Source organism: Sceloporus occidentalis, unplaced genomic scaffold (genome assembly GCF_023333645.1).
Source record: "Sceloporus occidentalis isolate IW3139 unplaced genomic scaffold, rSceOcc1.0.p SCAF_1, whole genome shotgun sequence".
Lineage (NCBI taxonomy): Eukaryota > Metazoa > Chordata > Lepidosauria > Squamata > Phrynosomatidae > Sceloporus > Sceloporus occidentalis.
Window position 1 is genome coordinate 61,661,636 of NW_028316981.1, and position 20,630 is coordinate 61,682,265.

At 40.0% G+C, this 20,630-nt stretch overlaps 1 protein-coding gene across 1 annotated transcript in view; it reads left to right on the plus strand.

Moving 5' to 3' along the window:
* Positions 1-20,630, plus strand: part of LOC149321474 (uncharacterized) — a 127,004-nt gene that overhangs the window by 76,884 nt on the left and 29,490 nt on the right. Inside the window, exons 3-4 of the mRNA XM_089513267.1 lie at positions 14,390-14,578; positions 15,986-16,133. Of these exons, the coding sequence (XP_089369393.1) occupies positions 14,390-14,578; positions 15,986-16,133 (337 nt within the window). The remainder of the gene's footprint in view (positions 1-14,389; positions 14,579-15,985; positions 16,134-20,630) is intronic.

Below are 20,630 nucleotides of genomic sequence, written 5' to 3' on the forward strand. Positions count from 1 at the left end.
GTCATGAAAATTAGCTTAGCGTAAGAGGGATTAGTCTTGCTTGTCCTTTATCTAGAGCAGGGTAAAGAACTATGGAAGGCTAGCCACACTAGCCTTCCAGGAGACCTTGGAAGTTCATACCTATACCTCTCAGCAGAACTCCATTCCAAAAAACAACACAACACAAAACAAAGCAAAAAATTAAAATGTTTTTGACCCCAAAAGAGACTGAGGGCACGGAGGACATTTTCACCATGTTTTTGCTACCATTCCTATTATTTTAGGCTTAGAAGAGTCTTTTTAGTGGCTGAAAGTCACTTCCTGTTGCTCAAAAGTCACAGGAAAAAAGGCCCCCATTCCCTCAGAATGCATTTGGTTTTTTTAAAAAACATATTCTTGGGAGGATTGGACCATGGCTGTACTTTGCCCATCTAGAGCAATGTAAAAATTAGGAAATCAATATTGGCCTTCTATCTTCATCTTTCTCCCACAGAAAACATTTTTGAAATAAATCTAAGTAATTTCATTGGTGGGCACAGCAGGGAACATGGTATCATCACTAAATGTCTAAATGTCTATTCCAGCTTTCCATAATCTGTTCCCACCAGATGTGTTGGACTACAGCCCCCATAATCTCCACCCAACATAGCTGGGGTGGTGGGAGTTGTAGTCCAACACAGCTGGGGCACCTGGTTAGAGAAGGCTAGTCTATTTAAATGTGTTTGATAAAGTTTATCTATCTTTTGTGAATGCCATCATTATGCTCACATACAGCCCTTCTGAGCACTTGGAATTTTCATTGCTTCCAGTTTTATTTCTTTGTTTATTTATTTAATTTATATATCACCTTTTAAAAGAGCCAATTTGACATCCTCCAGATGTTGAACTGCATTTCTTGTAGGTACATGGTGTGGGATTCTGGAAGTTGCACTCCAACAACCGGTGGAGGACCTCTCAACCCCGCACCCCTGTTCTGGTCATACCACACTAGTGTTATTAGTGTAAGGCTCCATAGATAAATCCCAGGAATTATTAGGAAAGTTTGAACTGAAGAGCATTCCAATATAACTGCATTATATTATAAAAAGTATTAACTTTATTTACTACAGGTTGAATCTCCTTTCTCCAGAATTCTGAAATCTGCAATATTCTAAAAACCAATTTTTTCCTCATCGGTGGCTGAGAGAATGACACCTTTCCTTTCTGATGGTTTAGTGTACAGAAACTTTGTTTTGTGCACAAAAATATTTAAATTATTGAATAAAATTACCTTCAGGTAATATAATGTGCATACAAAACATAAATGAATTTTGTATTTAGCTTTGGGTCCCATCTCCAAGACACCTCATTATGTACATATATAAGTATTACAAAAATTGTAAAAATCTGAAACCAAAAACACTTCTGGTCCTAAGCATTTCAGATAAGGGAGATTCAACCTGTATATGTTTCAGAACAAAAAGAAGCTCAATAGCTGAAAATAGGATTTTTGCTTTTTACAATTTTTTTTTCTTTTTGGCAGTCTAGGAGTTACAGGTGTCATGAAATGTCTCCTTTTTGCTGTGGCAGTAGAATCATCAGATCATAGAATCGTAGAGTTGGAAGAGGCCACAAGGGCCATCCAGTCCAACCCCCTGCTATGCATGAAATCCCAACGAAAGCATACCCAACAGATGGCCATCAAGCCTCTGTTTAAAGACCTCCAAGAAAGGAGACTCCACCACTCTCTGAGGGAGTGTGTTCAACTGTCAAACAGCCCTTACTGTCAGGAAGTTCCTCCTAACATTGAGGTGGAATCTGTTTTCCTGTAGCTTGCATCCATTGTTCTGAGTCCTGTCCTCTGGAGCATCAGAAAACAAGCTTTCTCCCTCCTTAATATGACATCCCTTCAAATATTTAAACAAGGCTGTCATATCACCTCTTAACCTTCTCTTCTTCAGGCTAAACATCCCCAGCTCCCTAAGTCTTTCCTCATAGGGCATGGTTTCCAGACCCTTCACCATTTTAGTTGCCCTCCTCCAGTTTCTCAATTTCCTTTTTGAATTGTGGTGCCTAGAACTGGACACAGTATTCCAAGTGGGGCCTGACCAAGGCAGAATAGAGTGGCACTATTACTTCCCTTGATCTAGTCACTATACTTTTATTGATGCAACCTAAAATTGCATTGGCCTTTTTAGTTGCCACATTGCACTGTTGACTCATGTTCAACTTGTGGTCTACTTGGACTCATAGATCCCTTTCACACATGGTTTCATTCAGCCAAGTGTCCACCATCCTATATCTGTGCATTTCATTTTTCCGCCCTAAGTGCAGTACCTTACATTTCTCCGCGTTGAAATTAGTTTTGTTAGTCTTGGCCCAGCTTTCTAGTCTGTTCAGGACATTTTGAATTTTGATCCTGTCTTCTGAAGTATTTGCTACTCCTCCTAATTTGGTGTCATCTGCATGCAGATTTGATAAGTATGCCCCCAATTCTGTCATCAAAGTCATTGATAAAGATGTTGAATAGTACTGGGCCCAAGACAGAGCCCTGTGGGACCCCACTGGTCACTTCTCTCCAGGATGAAAAGGAGCCATTGTTGAGCACCCTTTGGGTTTGGCTGGTCAATCAATTACAAATCCACCATGTATAATCAGTCATCAATTACTGTTTTTCTCCCAACCCACCCAATTCAAGTCTATAGTATCTATTTGTCAAATGTCTCTCACTCACTAGTACAGAATTAGGATTGTGGAGTCTTTACGTTTGTGCTATACATATTTAGAATTCTGATATTTAGGCCTTCTGTACTTGGAATAGGCATTCAAATTTCCTGGTAAACATTTGAATTGGTTTCCTTAAATCACCTCTCATCAGAGCAATCTGACTTGGCTCTGGGATGTCAGAGCTGAAGCTCACTTAGGCCTTCTGTACTTGGAGTCCAAAGATATGGCCATGTTAATCTGTAGAATCAGTATGTAGAGAGATCTTGTAGCACCTTTGAAACTAACTGAAAGAAAGAAGCTGTCTGCATGAGCTTTTGTAGACTTACGTCTACTTCTTCTGCGTCTGAGGAAATACATTGGAGTCTACGAAAGCTCATGCAGCCAATCTATTTCTTTCAGTTAGTCTCAAAGTCTCATACTACAAGATCTCTCTACATACTGTACATACTGTTTCCTGGTGGCTATTTGAAATGGTTACCTTAAAACGTCTCCCATCAGAGCAATCTGACTTAGCCAGTGGGATTTCAGAGCTGTAAGTCAAATAGAGGGTTTTGGACTAAAACTCCTAGAATTCCTGCATCCAGTTTTAACCACTGGTCATAATGACTGGGGGATACTGGGAGTTATAGTCATAAATGTACCCAATGAAAAGTGTTGCAACATTTGCAGTAGCTTTTTCAAGCTCTGGCCAAAACATTTGAAAGGTTGTTGGTTCTTCAGTTCTTATTTATGCTTTGATGACTAGAAATGCATACTGGGTAAGTATTAGAAATGCATGGAAAAATCTCAATACTTCACTGCAGAGGCTACTTTTGTTTTATTATGGAGTCCCATTTAAAACAGTGAGATTTCTGTCTGAATAAATATCAAACTGTGAAATCAGCAGTCATCACTTGAAAAGGTGTTAAATGGTCATTGAAGTTAAATGCTTCTCAATTCTCTTATTTCAGTGGGAAAGATTTCAGTACACTTGTTTTCATCAAAATCAGTGGGAATAAAAACTTTAATTGTGTAGTTAGATTGTGTCTAGACTTACTGTTTCTTTGTTTGTTTGTTACCTGGTAACGTCCTGCAGATTTCAATAAGATACTTATTATAATAAAAGTGACTTTAATTTTATGTTACATACGGTGTTTTTCATTGTTTATGTAAGAGCAGAATGTACTGAAAAATACAACCATCATGATTGATTTCTGCAACTCTTCCATGCTAGGCAGATGAACTCAGAATTTTCACCAGAAAAAGTTGTTTTTGAGACTTGATACATATATCAGCAAGATGTTTAAATGGTGCACAAGATTAGAATTTTTATGAGAAAGCTATAGATTGATTACAAACTCAAAGTAGTTTGGGATTTGGAGTTTTGGGGATTTTTTGCAACTTGGGTGCATTTACGTCTTTGTGAATTGCTGAACTTTGTTGGAATATTATTTCCAGATAACACATCATCATTTCTGTGAGCCTGAGGAAGTAACTTTTCTTTTCATAATTGCTTCCATCTGAAAATATGGCTTCTTATAGATGGTTCCCATGTACCATTTGGGGAGATCTGCAGAAACACCTTAGTTAGCTCCACACATTTAGAAATGATAAGTGAGAACTGCTAGAGAATAATGATTAGAATTGAGCCAAGTGCTCTCCTACCTTTGCTTTTTGATGTAGAAGTAGACGTTTAGGGTGTGCAATATCCTCTCTAATTCTATTTACTTATGGCTGCTTGCATGACATGTCTTAGTTCCCTACTGTTTAAGTGTCACAAGCAAGTTGATTTTGTTTTCTCTTGACTGATCCCAGTCAATCAGGTATCATGTGCCAGATATGATAATGTGGCCAAGCAACATCAGCATGTGGTAAAGATCACAAAAGAATAATTGTAAGAAAGAACACACACCTTGGGAGAAGTTGCAGTAATTTGCTAGCATCTAAGTTTACAGGAAAGGGCAAGAGTTCACCCCTCCTCTCCCTCCTACTGAATTGATGTAGTATAAACTGCATTTGCACTTTGAACTCAGGTTGCAGCAACTGAAATAAGCTGAGAACAAAGGGGAAAGTGGGAGAAGGAAAGAGAAACAGAGACAGTTTAAAAGCAGATCAAAATGTAGTACAGCAGATGATTAATTTTGATTGTCCCTGCCAAATCAGGACTATTGGAAGACAAGCTGCTTAAACAGGATGTGACTGGCAGTGAACATAGCACCCTTTTTGTGCAAGACAGCTGCTATATCCCTGAACCCCAGGTCTTCTTGATTTGGTGAAAGATATTTCTGTGGAGAGGGGAAATCAAGAGGTGAGTGTGTGTGTGTGTGTGAGAGAGAGAGAGAGAGAGGGCAGATTTTGCCCTGGATAAGGAATTTATTTGTTGAGGAAGATATTTAGTTATGGAATCAAAGCAGTACCCTCATCTTCAATAAGTGAAGAAATGGTTATCAGCCCTCATGGGAGCATCAAGATGAAGGCCAGCTGCACAAGAAAAGGAGAGAAATTACATGCAGAAAAAAGAGCACGTCTTTTGCTGATGTTTTAGAGACCTGTGCACACTCTTTTGATTCATACATTTCACATTTTCTCACTCATTTTTATGCAAGGATAGTCATTCTAAAAAGAAAAAAGGGAACTTATCCAGCACAGTGCTCAAGGACCTTCGCTGCCTCTTCCACTGGCTGTCCTTGTCCAGGCCAGAATCTTCAGTGTTGAAGGGAGCATTAGAAAGACATAAAGCACACTATAGTCCAGAGGTAATTTTATTGTATGGTTGTTGTTGTGTGCCTTCATGTCATTCTGACGTACAACAACCCTAAGGCAAAACTGTCACAGGGTTTTCCTGGCAACACTTGTTCAGAAGGGGTTTGCTCTTGCCTTCCTCTGAGGTTGAGAATGTGATTTGGCCAAGGTCAGCCAGAGCATTTCCATGGCCCAGCAGGGATTCAGACTCTGTTCTCCCCAGGGTCACAGTCCAGCACTCAAACCACTACACCACACTATATAATCTGTACAGTCCTGTGACAGAGTCCAAGTGAAATCTGGGTGACTTACTGGGTTTATTCCCTAAGCCTTTCTAAGCTTGATGAGCACCATTAGAATGTAATAGTAGCACGAGTTGAAGAGAAAGCTAGGCCCCTTATGGCCAGAAACACTGTATGTGTCCTATATTAGTACACCATCTGAACTATGCTACTGAGGCTTTGTGTGAAGATTGGCAACTCTACTTGAACACAAGTGCTTCATGGAAATGCTAGCAGGGGAGGTTTCCTGGCCCACGTTGTGATACACAAACTTGGACTGCATAATGACACTCTCTGTGGTTCTTGATCCAGCCTTCTAATTAAGATTGTTACCTAAAACTCCATTTGGTTTAAACATTTGAAAGTGTGATGAAGTGATAAACATGCTATAAATTGACTATATTGTCATAATGTTCAAACAGAAGTATCTTTGAAAAGGTGGTTGAACCTGAAGAAGGTGAATTTACAACACCGTCCTGTGTTCATTTTTTTCATGAATGATCTTCAGTTAAATCCCAGACTTCTTATAACTTGTTCCTGAGAATTATAGTATGAGTATGAAAGTCACAACAACTGGAATTTAGGACAAGGATAAAATTGAAATCCAGAGGAGAATTTGGGGTGCTTTCATACTATGTAATAATAATGCTATGGTTCTACTTTAACTGCCATGGCTGCATTCTAAAGAATCCTAGGATTTGCAGTTTAGAGAGGCACTAGTGGTCTCTGAGTCTACCTAAAGTGCAATTCCCAGGATTCTATGGAGTGGAAGCATGGCAGTTAAACATGTTGCAGTAACTGTGTAGTATGAATGGGCCCTTGATCTTTAAAAGTATTAAACATGAAATTTTCTGAAGCAATATTAACAATTGTCATATTAGAACTATAATGTAGACTACAAAGGGATCTTGTAGCCTCTGAAAGAAAGAATTCAAATATATTATTTGTGTTATTCTGGAAAATCTTGTGTTAGTCTGGAAAATCCATATGCAAAGTATGCCTCTGAGGAAGTAGGCTCAAGTCTCCAACATATAGGATGGGTGACACCTGGCTGAATGAAACTATGTGTGAAAGGGCTCTAGGAGTCCAAGTAGACCACAAGTTGAACATGAGTGAACAGTGTGATGCGGCAGCTAAAAAGGCCAATGCTATTTTAGGCTGCATCAATAAAAGTATAGTGTCTAGCTCAAGAGAAGTAATAGTGCCACTGTATTCTGCTTTGGTCAGGCCCCACCTAGAATATTGTGTCCAGTTCTGGGCGCCACAATTCAGAAAGGACATTGAGAAACTGGAACGTGTCCAAAGGAGGGCGACAAAAATGGTGAAGGGTCTGGAAACCATGCCCTATGAGGAACGACTTAGGGAGCTGGGGATGTTTAGCCTGGAGAAAAGAAGGTTAAGAGGTGATAGAATCATAGAATCATAGAATCATAGAATCGTAGAGTTGGAAGAGACCACTAGGGCCATCCAGTCCAACCCCCTGCCATGCAGGAAATCCAAATCAAAGCATCCCTGACAGATGGCCATCCAGCCTCTGTTTAAAGACCTCCAAGGAAGGAGACTCTATCACCTTCCGAGGAAGTGCATTCCACTGTCGAACAGCCCTTGCTGTCAGGAAGTTCCTCCTAATGTTCAGGTGGAATCTCTTTTCCTGTAGCTTGCATCCATTGTTCCGGGTCCTGTTCTCTGGAGCAGCAGAAAACAAGCTTGCTCCCTCCTCAATATGACATCCTTTCAAATATTTAAACAGGGCTATCATATCACCTACTGCCTATTTAAAACTAGGACTTTACAATTCTCACATTGGGGCAAAGTAATGCATCAGGAGCATGGATGTGTGTTAAGAAAAAGGAGTGAAATGCTTCTAAGCAGAGGCTCAATCCAGATTTTGTTTTGATCAATAACAGGTCACTCATCCTTCCACACAAAAAATTATTTCTGTCTTTCTCCTGCTGTCCTTTTTCAATATCAAGGGGATGGGGACTTTTTGTCTGTCGTTGGACAATTCAGAGTCAGAAAGCTTTCCCAGTTCAAACCTTCAAACGAAGCTCACCTACTGCGTGAAGCAAGAAGTGAAAAGCCTCTTCCACATTCTACATTGGGATGCCACAAGTCAGAAATGATTTTAAGGTACACAACAGCAAACGTCTCCCCGGCCCTAGAGCCAGCATGGTGGTGTGGTTTCAGCATTGGGCTATGATCATAGTGACACCACCTTTATACACAGCTAGATGGTGTACCCCCATACCTATGTAGCTCAGCAACAGAAGGAAGAAAATGAAGAAGAAGTGGCAGCACCTAAGAGTGCACCCTTTGACTTTTCCAGTAGGAGAAGGAGGCAATTATTTCCTCCTCACACATATAGTTCTACATATAGCCAGCCATTTGCTAAATGCTTGGCTTGGAGACTACTAAGGACCAGAAACTATGGTCTAAACCACATTGCAGAAATAATCCAGTTTGAGACTGCTTTGACTGCCTGGTTCAGTTCTAGGGAATCCTGAAATTTGTAGTTTGCTGTGACACTAGAGCTCTCTGACAGAGAAGGTTGAATGTCTCACAAATGTACACTTCACAGAGTTTCTTAGCATTGAGCCATGGCAGTTAAAGTGGTCTCAAACTGGATTATTTCTACAGTGTGTGTTGGACCTATGAAACGAGTGGCCAGGAAAAATGCTTCTGCCACAACAGAGGTGATTTTCCAGGTCAAATTATAGTGCTAGGCTCGAAAGACTCCTTGTAGCATCCTCATCTGGCTGTGTGTGAAGGTGCTGTCACTACAGTCAAAATAAAATGTCTGTAGGAGCCATAACCCATCCTGCTAGACACCTAAAAAAATTGCTGTCACTGTCAAGAGTGTTTTTGGTTGTTGTCCAAGTGGCAATGCTGAATTTCAAGTTAAAATTCCACATGGAAAGGGGCTTGCTAGAAGCAAAAGGGAGAACCATAAAACTTCAGAAAATTATGGTTGAAGCCTCAACATCTGACAGAGGTTGCAGTGTCCAATATTTCAAGCAGAAAAGTCAAAATATCAAACAAGAAGTAAAAGGGGACATGTGCCGTAATTCATCAGGAAATCATAATAGATTCCTCAAACTTTGACAGAGTTGGATTTTTTAAAATTTTCACGCATATTTAAATTTTTACAACATGATTATTGTTTTAATGCTGTTTCTAAAATAGCCATGGAATGATGCTATATTTTAAAGCACTGGAACTGAAGCTTTTGGCTGTTTTAATTGAAATTTTAATTGTGTGCTGTGCTAACTATGCTCTTTTAAAATTACTTACAACTTATGTCTTGCATATTTTATCATTGTTTTGAAATACGCTGTAAACCATGTTGGGAGGTACATTTCAGGAGGCTTTTTGTAATTTCCCTACTTTAAGAATCATGGTAGCAGGCTCATTTGAGGTATATTTGCAGCTCCTTTTTGGTTGTATATTTACTGAATCCTAAGAGAGGCTTTTTACCCCAACAAAGAAGAGCGGTTTACAAGGCAGAAGAGGAGACAGGAAACATTAGCTGTGCAAGCAGCTTGCTGGTTACACAGCCTTTTGCGGTAACCTACTTTCTCTGTTATATTTGTTCTTATTTATGGACTTGCAACCAGAGCATACAAAGGGATTTTGTAGCATCTTTGAGACTTAATGAGACAGTGTGGCTGCATCCATATTGCAGAAATAATACAGACTGGGACCACTTTAAATACAGTGGCTCAGTGCTATCGAATCCTGGGCAGTGTAGTTTGTTGTGGCACCAGAGGAGGCTAAAAGTTTCACAAAAGTACAATTCCCAGAATTCCACAGCATTGAGCCTTGGCAGTTAAAGTGATGTCAGCCTCTATTATTTCTGCAGGGCAGATGCAGCCTAAGTGAAAGAAAAAAAGCTGGCAGAATGAGCTTTCATAGACTTGAACCTACTTCCTCAGATGCATGCTTATGCTGCCAGTTTCTTTATTTCTGTTAGACTCAAAGGTGCTATAAGATCCCTTTGCATACTGATTTTCCAGACTAACATTGCTATGTCTCTGGATTGTGCAACCAGAGCATACTGAGCCCATAAGGAGCCCTGGTGTTGCAGTGATTAAATGCCAGTCCTGTAGCCACAACGTTGTGAGTTCAAACCCGCAGGGCTAAAGACTAACACGTTTATTGTGGTTTATGCTTTTCTGGACTAGAGTCCATTTTATCACTTGCATAAAATGTTAACTTAAATTGGCAGCTGTACACAGAGTATTTCCCCATCCCCATGTACATACCCACACAAGATTTGGAGTGGGTGGGGTGGAAAGCAGTGAGGTCATGGAAAAATGAAATCCAGAAATTGGGAAACTATGTTGGAGCTTGTTTTAAGCATGCATGCATGCATCCATCTATCCATCCATCCACTCATTTGATTTTTATCCCAGAACTTATGGATCAGAAGTATTTTTGTCCTGTCTTGCAAAATAACAATTTAATAATTATAATAATAATAAAATTTATTTATATCCTGCCCCTCTACAAGATGCAATCAGGGTGGCTTACAAATTTGAGAGAATTAGCCTAATTAAAATAAAGCCTATTTTAAAACTGATTATAAAAACCTTTGACTATATTAACACATTCACAAACAGCACTGAAAAATCTGGCTTCAAACATCTCAAGGTGGTCCTCAGAGAGATTAAGGATAGGTTAAGGACAAAGAATAAATGACTAATGCTGAAACACAAACTAATTATACTATCCAAATATTAGTTATATAGTTCTAAAACAAACTGATAGTGTTAAAATATGTTGTAAGCTGCTTTGGGTTTCATGCTAGGAGAAAGGGAGGATATAAATTAAGTTATTAATTTAATTGGTTAAATGTACAATTATTAGTTAATAAGCCATTTTAAAGTGCATTAAATAAAGCTTAAGACTGTAATCCAGTACACACTTACCAGGAATTACCATATATCTTTGACTATAAGTCAACCTCAGGTATAAGTCCAGGACAGATTTGGGGGCCAAAATTATATATTTTAATATGACCCATGTATAAGTCAACGGTAAAACTTAGGGGTTGTTTCCACTGGCAGGATGAATTGCTTCGTGATTCGCTTCTGCCCTGGGTTTGAAAGCGATTCTAAAAAAAATCCTAGTATCAAAGGAGATCTTTTCCTTACACCAGTCCAAGTGATTTAATTTGCCTCAATTGTCATTCCCACTGGCAGTGCTGCTTCAGCATTCCTTGTCAGTCATCTATGACGTAAGCAGCTGCCGGCTTAGAAATTGGGGGGAAGGGAGGCTGAGAGAGTGTGATGCTCAAGAGAGATGCGGATGCTGAAGGGTCAGAAGGTCAGAGTGGCTCAAGTGGGAGGAAGAGGAAGAAAGAGGCAGGAGGAGGAGGAGGAGTGGGAGGCAGGAGGAAGGGTCAGTGACCTGGGGGAGAAGGAAGAGGGGATGAAGGCTCTGGCGGGGGGGGGGGGAGGAAAAGGTGGGGGCTTAGGTCCCAACTGAGGAAGAGGAGGAGGAGGAGGAGGGACCCAGGGAGCCTTGGGAAGGAGGGTACCGGGATCCAGGGAGCCGTGGAGAGGGAGGGCACCGGCATCCAGGGAGGCTTGTAGGGAGGAGGACAGGGCATCTTTTCTTTTCTTTCTTTCTTTCTTTCTTTCTTTCTTTCTTTTTGTAAATACAATTAATTGATTAAGTGATAGAGTGGTTTAGCACCTTTGCAAGTAGTTGCTAAACCATTCTGTTGCTTAATCAATTCGTTTAATTTAATTTAATTTATTTTAAAAAAGGAACCAAAAGTCACACCAATAAATGACAAGACAGCACTGGGGGGGGGGGGGGGACGTGGAGGAATGACATCTCCAAAAAATAGGGAGGGATGGTAAACACCCCTCTGCCATTTGTCCCTCCCTTCCAGAATGCTGCAATTCCAATTTGTTGTTCCCACTTGCTGAACACTCTTTGGAATCGTGTTTTTTCAAAAGAACCTCTTTTAAGCTAGTGCCTGAAAAATAACCAGTTCTTTTGCCTTTGCCTCGCTTCATCATGACAGATTCGATCACATCGCGACAGGAACCGGTTTCAAATGGGAACGAGGGTTATTTAATTCGCTCAGCGATTTGATTTTTTTTGATAGTGGAAATGAGCCCTTAGGGGCATGCAACAAAGGATCTAAATGATGAAGCCAAGGAAAACGATGCCAAAGAACTTAACAAAATTCTGGCAGGCATAACTGTCTGGGCTTACCCTAAAGGCTGGATGGTTGAGAGTAAGGGGGGTGGGGGGTGGGGTCAGTACTTCCAGGACACCAGGAATGGTTCCCTTTTTAAATAAGAGTTAAAGTACAGTATTTACATTGAGCCATAGATAACTCGACCCAGGTTTGGTGTGTGTGTCAATTTTTTTGACTAAAATTTCTAGATTTATACATGAGTATATAAAGTAAGTCCCGTGTATAACAGGGTTGAGAAAAATCAAGATGCTTTTCAATTTCATAATACATTGGAACCAATTGAACTCTCATGCTTTTTGTTACTCGGAATGGTGTTCCTACACATTTTTAGAGCATTGGTTATTAACACATTATGTTGCAACTGAAGACTTCAGTGCTATTGAGTCAAAATACTCAAGATTCAAAATACTCAAATCCCATTAAGTCAGGAAAACAGGCAGGGTCTAAAAAAATTCAATATAAAACCAGATCTAAATAACTTTGGCCATTAGGCTTGTTCAGTTATTCTTGCTGTTTAAGCTGCACATAGAATCACAGAAAGGCCATCCAGTCCACCCTCCTGCCATGCAGAACATGGGAGGAAAATATAGGCTCCAACATTTCACAGGTGAAAACCAGGACACACATGGCCAAGCAGCATCAGAGTGTGGTCAAGTTAACAAAATTTACTAACATGGAAGACAGATAAGCTAATAGAGCCTGTAGTACTTAGCTTTTACCTTAGCCTACTGGGAAGGGCAAGACTCAGTTCCTTTGTCTCTTTTCCCCACATTGTGTTAGCTGTGTGCAAACTATAGTGTGCCCGCGTTATACGCGGACGTACTACACACGGCTTTCAGCATATGCTGAAAGCCATGAGGGAGTCCCACGGGAGCTGCACGGGAGCATGCAGGGCGCAAGGGGCAGCGCGGGAGTCCGTGGGGTGCACAGGGCGGCGCATCCCATTTAGATGAATGGGGTGTGTGCCTGAGGCGCGTGCGCAGTGCCGCAGTGCCACCACATCACCGTCGCATGCACAAGCCCCATTACTTTCAATGGGGCTTGAGCATACATTTTTTTTTCATGCGAGGGGTCCAGAATGGATCCCCCGCGTTAAAAAAGGGCGCACGGTACTCTGGCATTTTGAAGTCATTTTGCAGCAATTGAAGTATTGTAAAAATAATGGAGGAAAGTAGATAAGGAGGTGAAGAAAGAAGGGAGGAGAGAGAAATTTGGGTATTTCAGAAGTAGTTGAAACAATTAAGTTTATCACACGCCATTTCCAGACCATTCTGGGCATGGGATGGGATTGGCACAGAAGGGGTGAGAATGGGTGTTATTGCACAGGAGAACACCACTGATGCTGCCAGGAGTCCCCAAGCTATTCCACATCCATATGGTAGCTGAGAAAAATGGTTCAAAATTGTTCTTCATTCTCCTGTGCAGTAACACCCATTCTCACCCGTTCCATGCCAACCCCATCCCATGCCCAGAATGGTCTGAAAATGATATGCGATAAACTTAAACGAGACAATAGAGAATGAATCATGACCATCTCTACCAAATCAGGATTGTTGGAGTGTATGAGAAAACACACTAGTTTGTAATGTACCCTAATATGAACAAATTAGTGGTTACAGTACAGATAAATCTCCAAATAAACTAAACTGCCGTAATACTGCTGAGTCTGTTCCAACTAAAGATTTGTTAAACTTTATTCTACTTTCACCCACTGCAAGCTGTGCATGTTAATTCTGGAGTATGTTTCTGTAATCTCAGTGGGCTACTCCCAGGAAAATGTGCATAGGGCTGCAGCCTTTAAAAACATGATATTTTGATGTTAATATTAAGTAGTGTCATATTAGTATCTCTGTTATTTTGCTGCTTGTTTAATTAGTCCATGAAAAGTATGCTATAATTTTTAAGCATTATGCTGTAGCAACATGAAGCATTTAAATTATTTTTGATGTGAATGTACACCTAGGAATGAAGTCTTCATTAATTCAGATATGGAAATCCTTGGCATAATGCAAATGGTTTTGGTTTAAGACATGAAATATGGGGCCAGGACCTCTTCCCTCAGTGAAGAGGAAGCAACATATAGTTCAGACTATCTCAAGTTTGGTAGTTCTGCACTACCAATCCAGTTAGCTTGTTTACTCGTCATACTATAGATGCAGAACTTGTAAATCTTCTGCTTCATCTCCTGCTTAGCATTTATGTAGCACATTTCAAACATGTAAAACACTCCATATACATTATCTGAATAATCTTTACATCAGGACTGTAATGTAGGCCAACACAATTAACCCCTATTGTAAAAGTGGAAACAGATGTTGGAAAGGCTGCTTATATCTATCTAGTGAATGTCTGTCTGTGCTCAAATATACATCCAGTAAGTCAAGGCCCTGGTTTACACCTTTAAGCAATCTGCTGCATTCTTTAATCTTGTGGTACTACCAGGATAGGTAATAGCAACTGTTTCCCCCTTCTCTTTTTCTTGCAATAGGACAATGTAGCCAAATATTTCCACCTCACCTTGGCGTATCAGAGATTATCCATGGCAATGGTACCACCGTGGGCACAGTAATTACATTCCGGTGTTCTGCAGAACACCAACTGGTTGGACAAGGAGTTGTCACATGTATCTGGAAAGGCAATAGTACCCAATGGACAGCAGACATTCCTGCATGCAAGCGTAAGTATTCATCGCTCCCTCCCCCCACCTACTACACAATCCCCTTCCTTCTTCAGCTTTTGAAAAATGACGGCTCTCCTAAGAACATGGATAGTTTGCTAGAGTGCAATTACCTGTGTGTGGATAGTAGAGAGAAACAGCTACTCATTGATAAATAAGGCTCAAATGGCAACAACACAAGGTTCTTTTCATTTGGAGCCCCCCCTCCAACAATGACAATAGCTAAATAGGGGAAGAAAACTCAAAACCAAGGCCTAGGTTTTCAGCTGCAATGTGTCAAGAGCACTATAAAACCTTAATAAATTTGAAGCAGATTCACATCTTATTTTAAAATGACCCAGGATTAAATGGCTTGCCCCCATTCACCTTTCTTTGCTTACTGTGCAGAACTATGGTTATGTATCTAGCTTAATGAATGACAGGCAAAAAAAAAGGAGCTGATAGCAACAGCTGCTGTAAAGAATTCATAAGCCATCTTGGGGGGAAAATCTTTTTGGATTACAGCTGCATAATTCTCCAGCCAGTTTGGCCAGTGCTTATGCTGGTTTAGGGATTCTGGGTGTTGTAGTCCAATAAAACATTTCCAAGTTCTCTTTCTCAGGGCTTAATCTTTCCCACTGTCCACAATAAAGAGAAAGCTCATGGAAGTAACATCTTCCTCCTCTTCTTACTGCTCAGTTACTTGGAGAGGACAAATGTACAGGCAGCAACAATGGAGGGGTGGTTGTGGAGCCTCTAGGGAGCTCTGGAGGGTGACAGTGGGTCTTTAAAAAATCATGACAGGCATAATAGTTATCGTGCTTTGAAATAACGAATAGGAGGAGGGGAGAGGAGGAGAATCTGGCCACATCCTGCCACATCCTACCACATAACTGTAGTAATGCCAGAATTGAAGCGAAGAGATTTTTGCTCCAGTGCAGCTGCACTATAATAGTGTGATTTAGAGCTCATTGATGGGTTTTGCCCATCAGTGAAAAGGTACACTACAGTAACAGTGGCAGCAGGATGGACATAATGTCTTTTGATAAGCACCAGCCAAAGGTGTTTTTATCCTATTAAAATTCCACTTTTAACCTTGTATGGTAAAGTCCTAAGCAAGTTGCCTCAGAATGCTATTCCTTGATGCTGGCCGTGTGTTGCAACTGAAAAAGTATCCTTTCCTTTCCTTTTTCTCCCCTTTTAAAAAACAACACTTGTGCTGGATTAATTGCTATGCCAAGTTCTTTGGGAAGATTTCATTGCTCATTTATAAATAGGACACATCTAAACAGTCTACACAGAGATGTTTCTACACCGAAATGAAGCCAAACCTCTTCCATACTAAAGTGAGGAATGTATTAGCAGGAGTGTGAAGAGGTAAGATAACAATGCAGATGTCACTTTATGACACCGTTTGCTTTCTTTCAGCTATATCCAGATATGAAACCTTTGGTTTTAAAGTTGCAGTGATAGCCTCCATTGTGAGCTGTGCCATTATTCTACTGATGTCTATGGCTTTTTTAACTTGCTGTCTCATCAAATGTGTTAAGAAAAGTGAAAGAAGAAGAGCTCAAAGGTATGTCAGCAAATGTAATTTAATGTTAAGATTTTAAAGTGATATAAATGGAAATAATAAGTATTTATTCCTTATTCCCCATTGGACAATTCTCATTGTTTTATTCACAGTATTGGCAAATAGAGGGTAGGATTCACAGATACTCATCGGGGTCAGAAGAATATCCACACCATAACTTTCCCCCTCAGTATAACACCTCTTAGTTTTTCATCCTGCAAAACTTTAAATTTAACTGTTGGGTTTTTTTTACCTTGCCAAATGAAATTTGAAATATCTTTCTGCCATGCTTTAAAGAGAATATCATTTGCCAAAATCAGTAAGGTCTGAAACATAAATATTATCTTAGGAATACCTTCATTTTAATCACTAAATTACTACTTCTCGATGGCAACTTTACTCCATCTTTGTAAATCATGCTTAATATCACTCAAAATATTTATATAGTTATTTTGAAATAGTTTTGAATCACTGTTTGAAATATTAAGTCCCAGATATTTAATCCATTTCTCAAATTTAAACCCAGTTTTCATCATTTTCTGCTGTTCTTTTATCATATTTTTAAGGGACATCATCATCTTGATTTTATTGACTTGAAAACCCACCAGGTCACCATAACTTTTAAAAATGTTTTCAGCCTAATCAACTGGGTTTTCCAAAAACAAATACCTGCCCCCCCCCCAAAGGAAACCTAACCAAATAATCCACAAAAGCACTAAGTTAAATTGTTGGCCTTTAATCTTTATACTTTTCCTCTATTCTTATAGCATTATTCACAATTTCTAATGTCAGTGTGAAAAGCAAAGGGGAGAGTGGTAATGCTGTCTGGTTCCCATTTGAATATCATTTGGTTTAGTTATGCCTCCATTGATAAAAAAAATGGGCTTTCTGTGTATCTAAAGGGAGGAACAGATGGGCAAAATAAAGTGGCTTCTGCTTTGAAGGTAGGACATTTATATGATGCACCCCTCCAAAATGGGCAGACGTCGGAACAAAGCTGTGCTCTGGGACTAAACACTGGAACAAATAGAACCCATGATAGTTCAACTTGATGCAGAAGAACTGCATATTCGTCCCTGCATATAAACACCTTGATATATGTGCAGGGCTGCTGCAAAGCAAAGAAATTAATGTGTGACAACTCCAATGGATAATTACAATATACACAAACCAGAAAGTCCAACAGGTGGGCATGGGGTGAAGGGGCCATGAAGTAGGGGGCCTCCATGATTGTGTTTTGTCAATGTATCACTAGCATAATGATACACCAATGCCATGAACAGATGAAGCATTGCATGTGTGACTGTGTGGATGGGCAAAGGGGCAGCTATCTAATGGGATGGCATCTGGGCAGACATGGGAGGTACTTGGGGGTCCCTTGCAGTCTGTTTGTGTGACTGTATGGTGGAGAGGCAACAAAAAAAAATTGCCCACTAGTGTGGTTTGATGCTGGACTGTGCAGTCAGGCTTTGCACATTTGGCCCACCTTGGGAGATGGCCATGTGGGCAGAGGGGTTTCAACCCACTTTGGGAAAATGCAGGATTGAACCACTTTTTTCTGCCCATCTGTTCTGAGCCATAGATGACTTCTATCCATGTAATAAATTTTCCCCCAAATCCATATTTTCTAAAACAACCATCATAAAACTGCAATGTACATTATTCAAAACCTTTTCTGCATCCAGAAAAGTCCAAGCTGCCTCCTGATTATGACCTTCCAAATACACTGTACCTGTAATATCTAATGCACATTTTTTAATTTTCCCTCAAATCTTTCCTGGGGAGGAATCTACATTGTCCTCCTTTATCAAGTCTTGTAGAACCACCTCCAATCTTTCTTCAAGAACTAGTGTAAACTATCTTATAGCCATTATTCAATAAGGAAATAGGCCTGTAGTTTTTAGGATCTATCAAGTCCTGGTCTTCTGTCAGAATCAGTTATATTAGCATTATTCCACAAGTCTGAGATAGACAGACAGTTGGATCTAAGAATACATGTCATCTCAAGATGTCTCCTTCTAGAGCAGTGGCTTTCAACCTTTAACCCATATATTTGGGGACTGTCACTCTCCCCCTCCACATCTCCCTTTCTCCTTCTCCCTATATAGAATGGTAGTGCTGTTGCTACAACTCAGTACTGACCCACCAGCTCAAAATGAGTGCAACAATAGTTTTTCTAGGATATTAATTTCCACTTTAGTTCTTTGGACTTTATCATGTGCATTAAACCACAATTTTAGCAAGAGATTAGTGTCTTTGGCAATACCTATTGGATGAAATTGTCTCTGACCTGCTGTTGCTATGCCTCTGAAGCATTATTAGACCATATCTTTGTATTGATGGGAAAAGCTTTCAATAACCAGTCAATAAGCTGCCATCTCATTACTCCACATGTGCAATAAATTGTTCTCATGGTGGTCCAGATATTGAACTGTATCATGGTGTCAATCTCCTACTTTCCCCCTTTTCTCTTGTTATTCTCAAGTAGCCTTTTTTCTCTTCCCCCTACCTTTCCTGCTCCTCCTTCTCCTCCTCCTCTTTTTACTAAATCACATTCCCATAACTCTGGAATTGTGTTATAAATAAAAATTAAAATAACCAAACACATGCTAGGTAGGGCATATGGCAGGAAGGTGGGGTTAAGGGAGAAAGTGGAAGAGAGCACGGGATTGTTGATGGCACAGAAACCCCCAGTGGCACTGTTTAAGAGACGTATGATAATAAATACTCTGAAACTGATATGTTTCCATTCTCTTTAAATAATGTGATTGCGGGCAAGACTAAAGTGAGTGTAATAAACTCCTTCCTTTACAACCAGACTTTGCACTTGAACAGAGCAGGGTGCCTGTGGAATGAGTTCTACAACTTCAGCACATTTGAGTGCTAACCTCTAGCAGTCCAGGGAAGAGCATCCCATGGGCCATGATGGAGAAAGAAAGGTCTTACCATTGCTGAGCCTTGCTGTCTCCCCAAGTCAGAGAGCCATTTTCACAAGACTGCAAAAGGCTGCACAGGCCATGCTTCTCCAACATCAGAGCGTCAGCGTCAGGAAGGGCAAGAAGAAGAGATTCATGGGCATGCTGGGAGAGGCTTGGGATTGACAAGATCCCAAACCCCATTTTTCCTAAATAGATGGGTGCAGGAATTATGATTTGCCTATTCAAAAGAAAAAGGGGGTCTTTCTTTTACAAATCGCCTGAAAAATGGGAGGAAGGGGTATCCCAATGAATTTTCCCTGTTGGCATAAATACAACTGGACAAAGGAAGCACCAATTCCTCTGTTCCATGGCTCTTCCTACCCCAAAGGATTTCTATAAAACCATCTTTTATAGCAATACCAGCAGGATTTTAATTTTCTTGTCTGTCTCAGTCATTTGGAAAAGGAAACTCTGCCCTTTTATTAAAAAGTCAACCTTGTGGACTAAGGGGTAGTTAATCAGTGTTAAGATCTGCTAATACTTGTACTAGCACTGTCATGTGAGAACCTCATCTGGATTTTCCACTTCAAGAAGCACAGTGCTTAAGGGAAGGCCCTGACTCGACAAAATTAATATCTTAACACAGATGAAAGAAAAAGCCATGAAAGCAACTGAAACCATTTTTCAGCTGGTAACAGCAGTGACAGAGGGACAGATGGGTTGAAGTGTTATTCAGGCAAGCAGGCCAGGGAGATTAGACTATTTCTCAGCTAAAATATTAGATGTACCATACTATAAAACTGCCATACTTTTTGACACCTGTGTTTTGCTTTTACATGTCCTGCGAGTGATGTTAGGCTTCCCTGAATTCCAAATAGCCATTTTTATAAGCATTCAGTACATCAGATACTAATGCCACAATCTGTTCGCCATCGTAAGATTTCCTCCCCCTTTTGCTTCAAGTGTCCTTCCCTGACAACCTTCCTATATATGAAGAATTGCATTTGTGGGCAGGGATTGGCATAGACTTGCCCAATTTGGCATGTTCCTGGTATAATAAATAATAAATAAAAATTTTATTTGTATACCGCTTTTCCGTCTGATCAAAGTGGTTCACAATACAATACAGTACAATACAAAACAGTACAATAATCAAGCAATACAGTATATCAACAGTTACATCAGCAATATTACACAATTCAATAAAAGTCTCATAGCAAATACAAATCAATTTAAAAACAATCGGTTGTGGTTGGACTACAATTCCCAACATGTTCAGCCACCACTAGTTATAAAGCCTAGTTATAATAGGAGTTGTAGTCTGGTATATCTGGAGCTGGTAGGCTGAGGTTAGCATGTATATCAATGCTAAAATAATAATAATACTCCCTAAATATTGTTTTGCTTTGAAATTGATTGTTTGGAAAATATGCTGGAGTTATGGAGTTACTATTAAAAGTATTATAAAAAAGTGTTTGAAAATTAAAATTTGTTGTTGTTCTTGTTGTTGTGTGCCTTCAAGTTGTTTCTGACTCATTGGGACCATGATTTTCATAGGACTTTCTGGGGCTGAGAGAGTTTG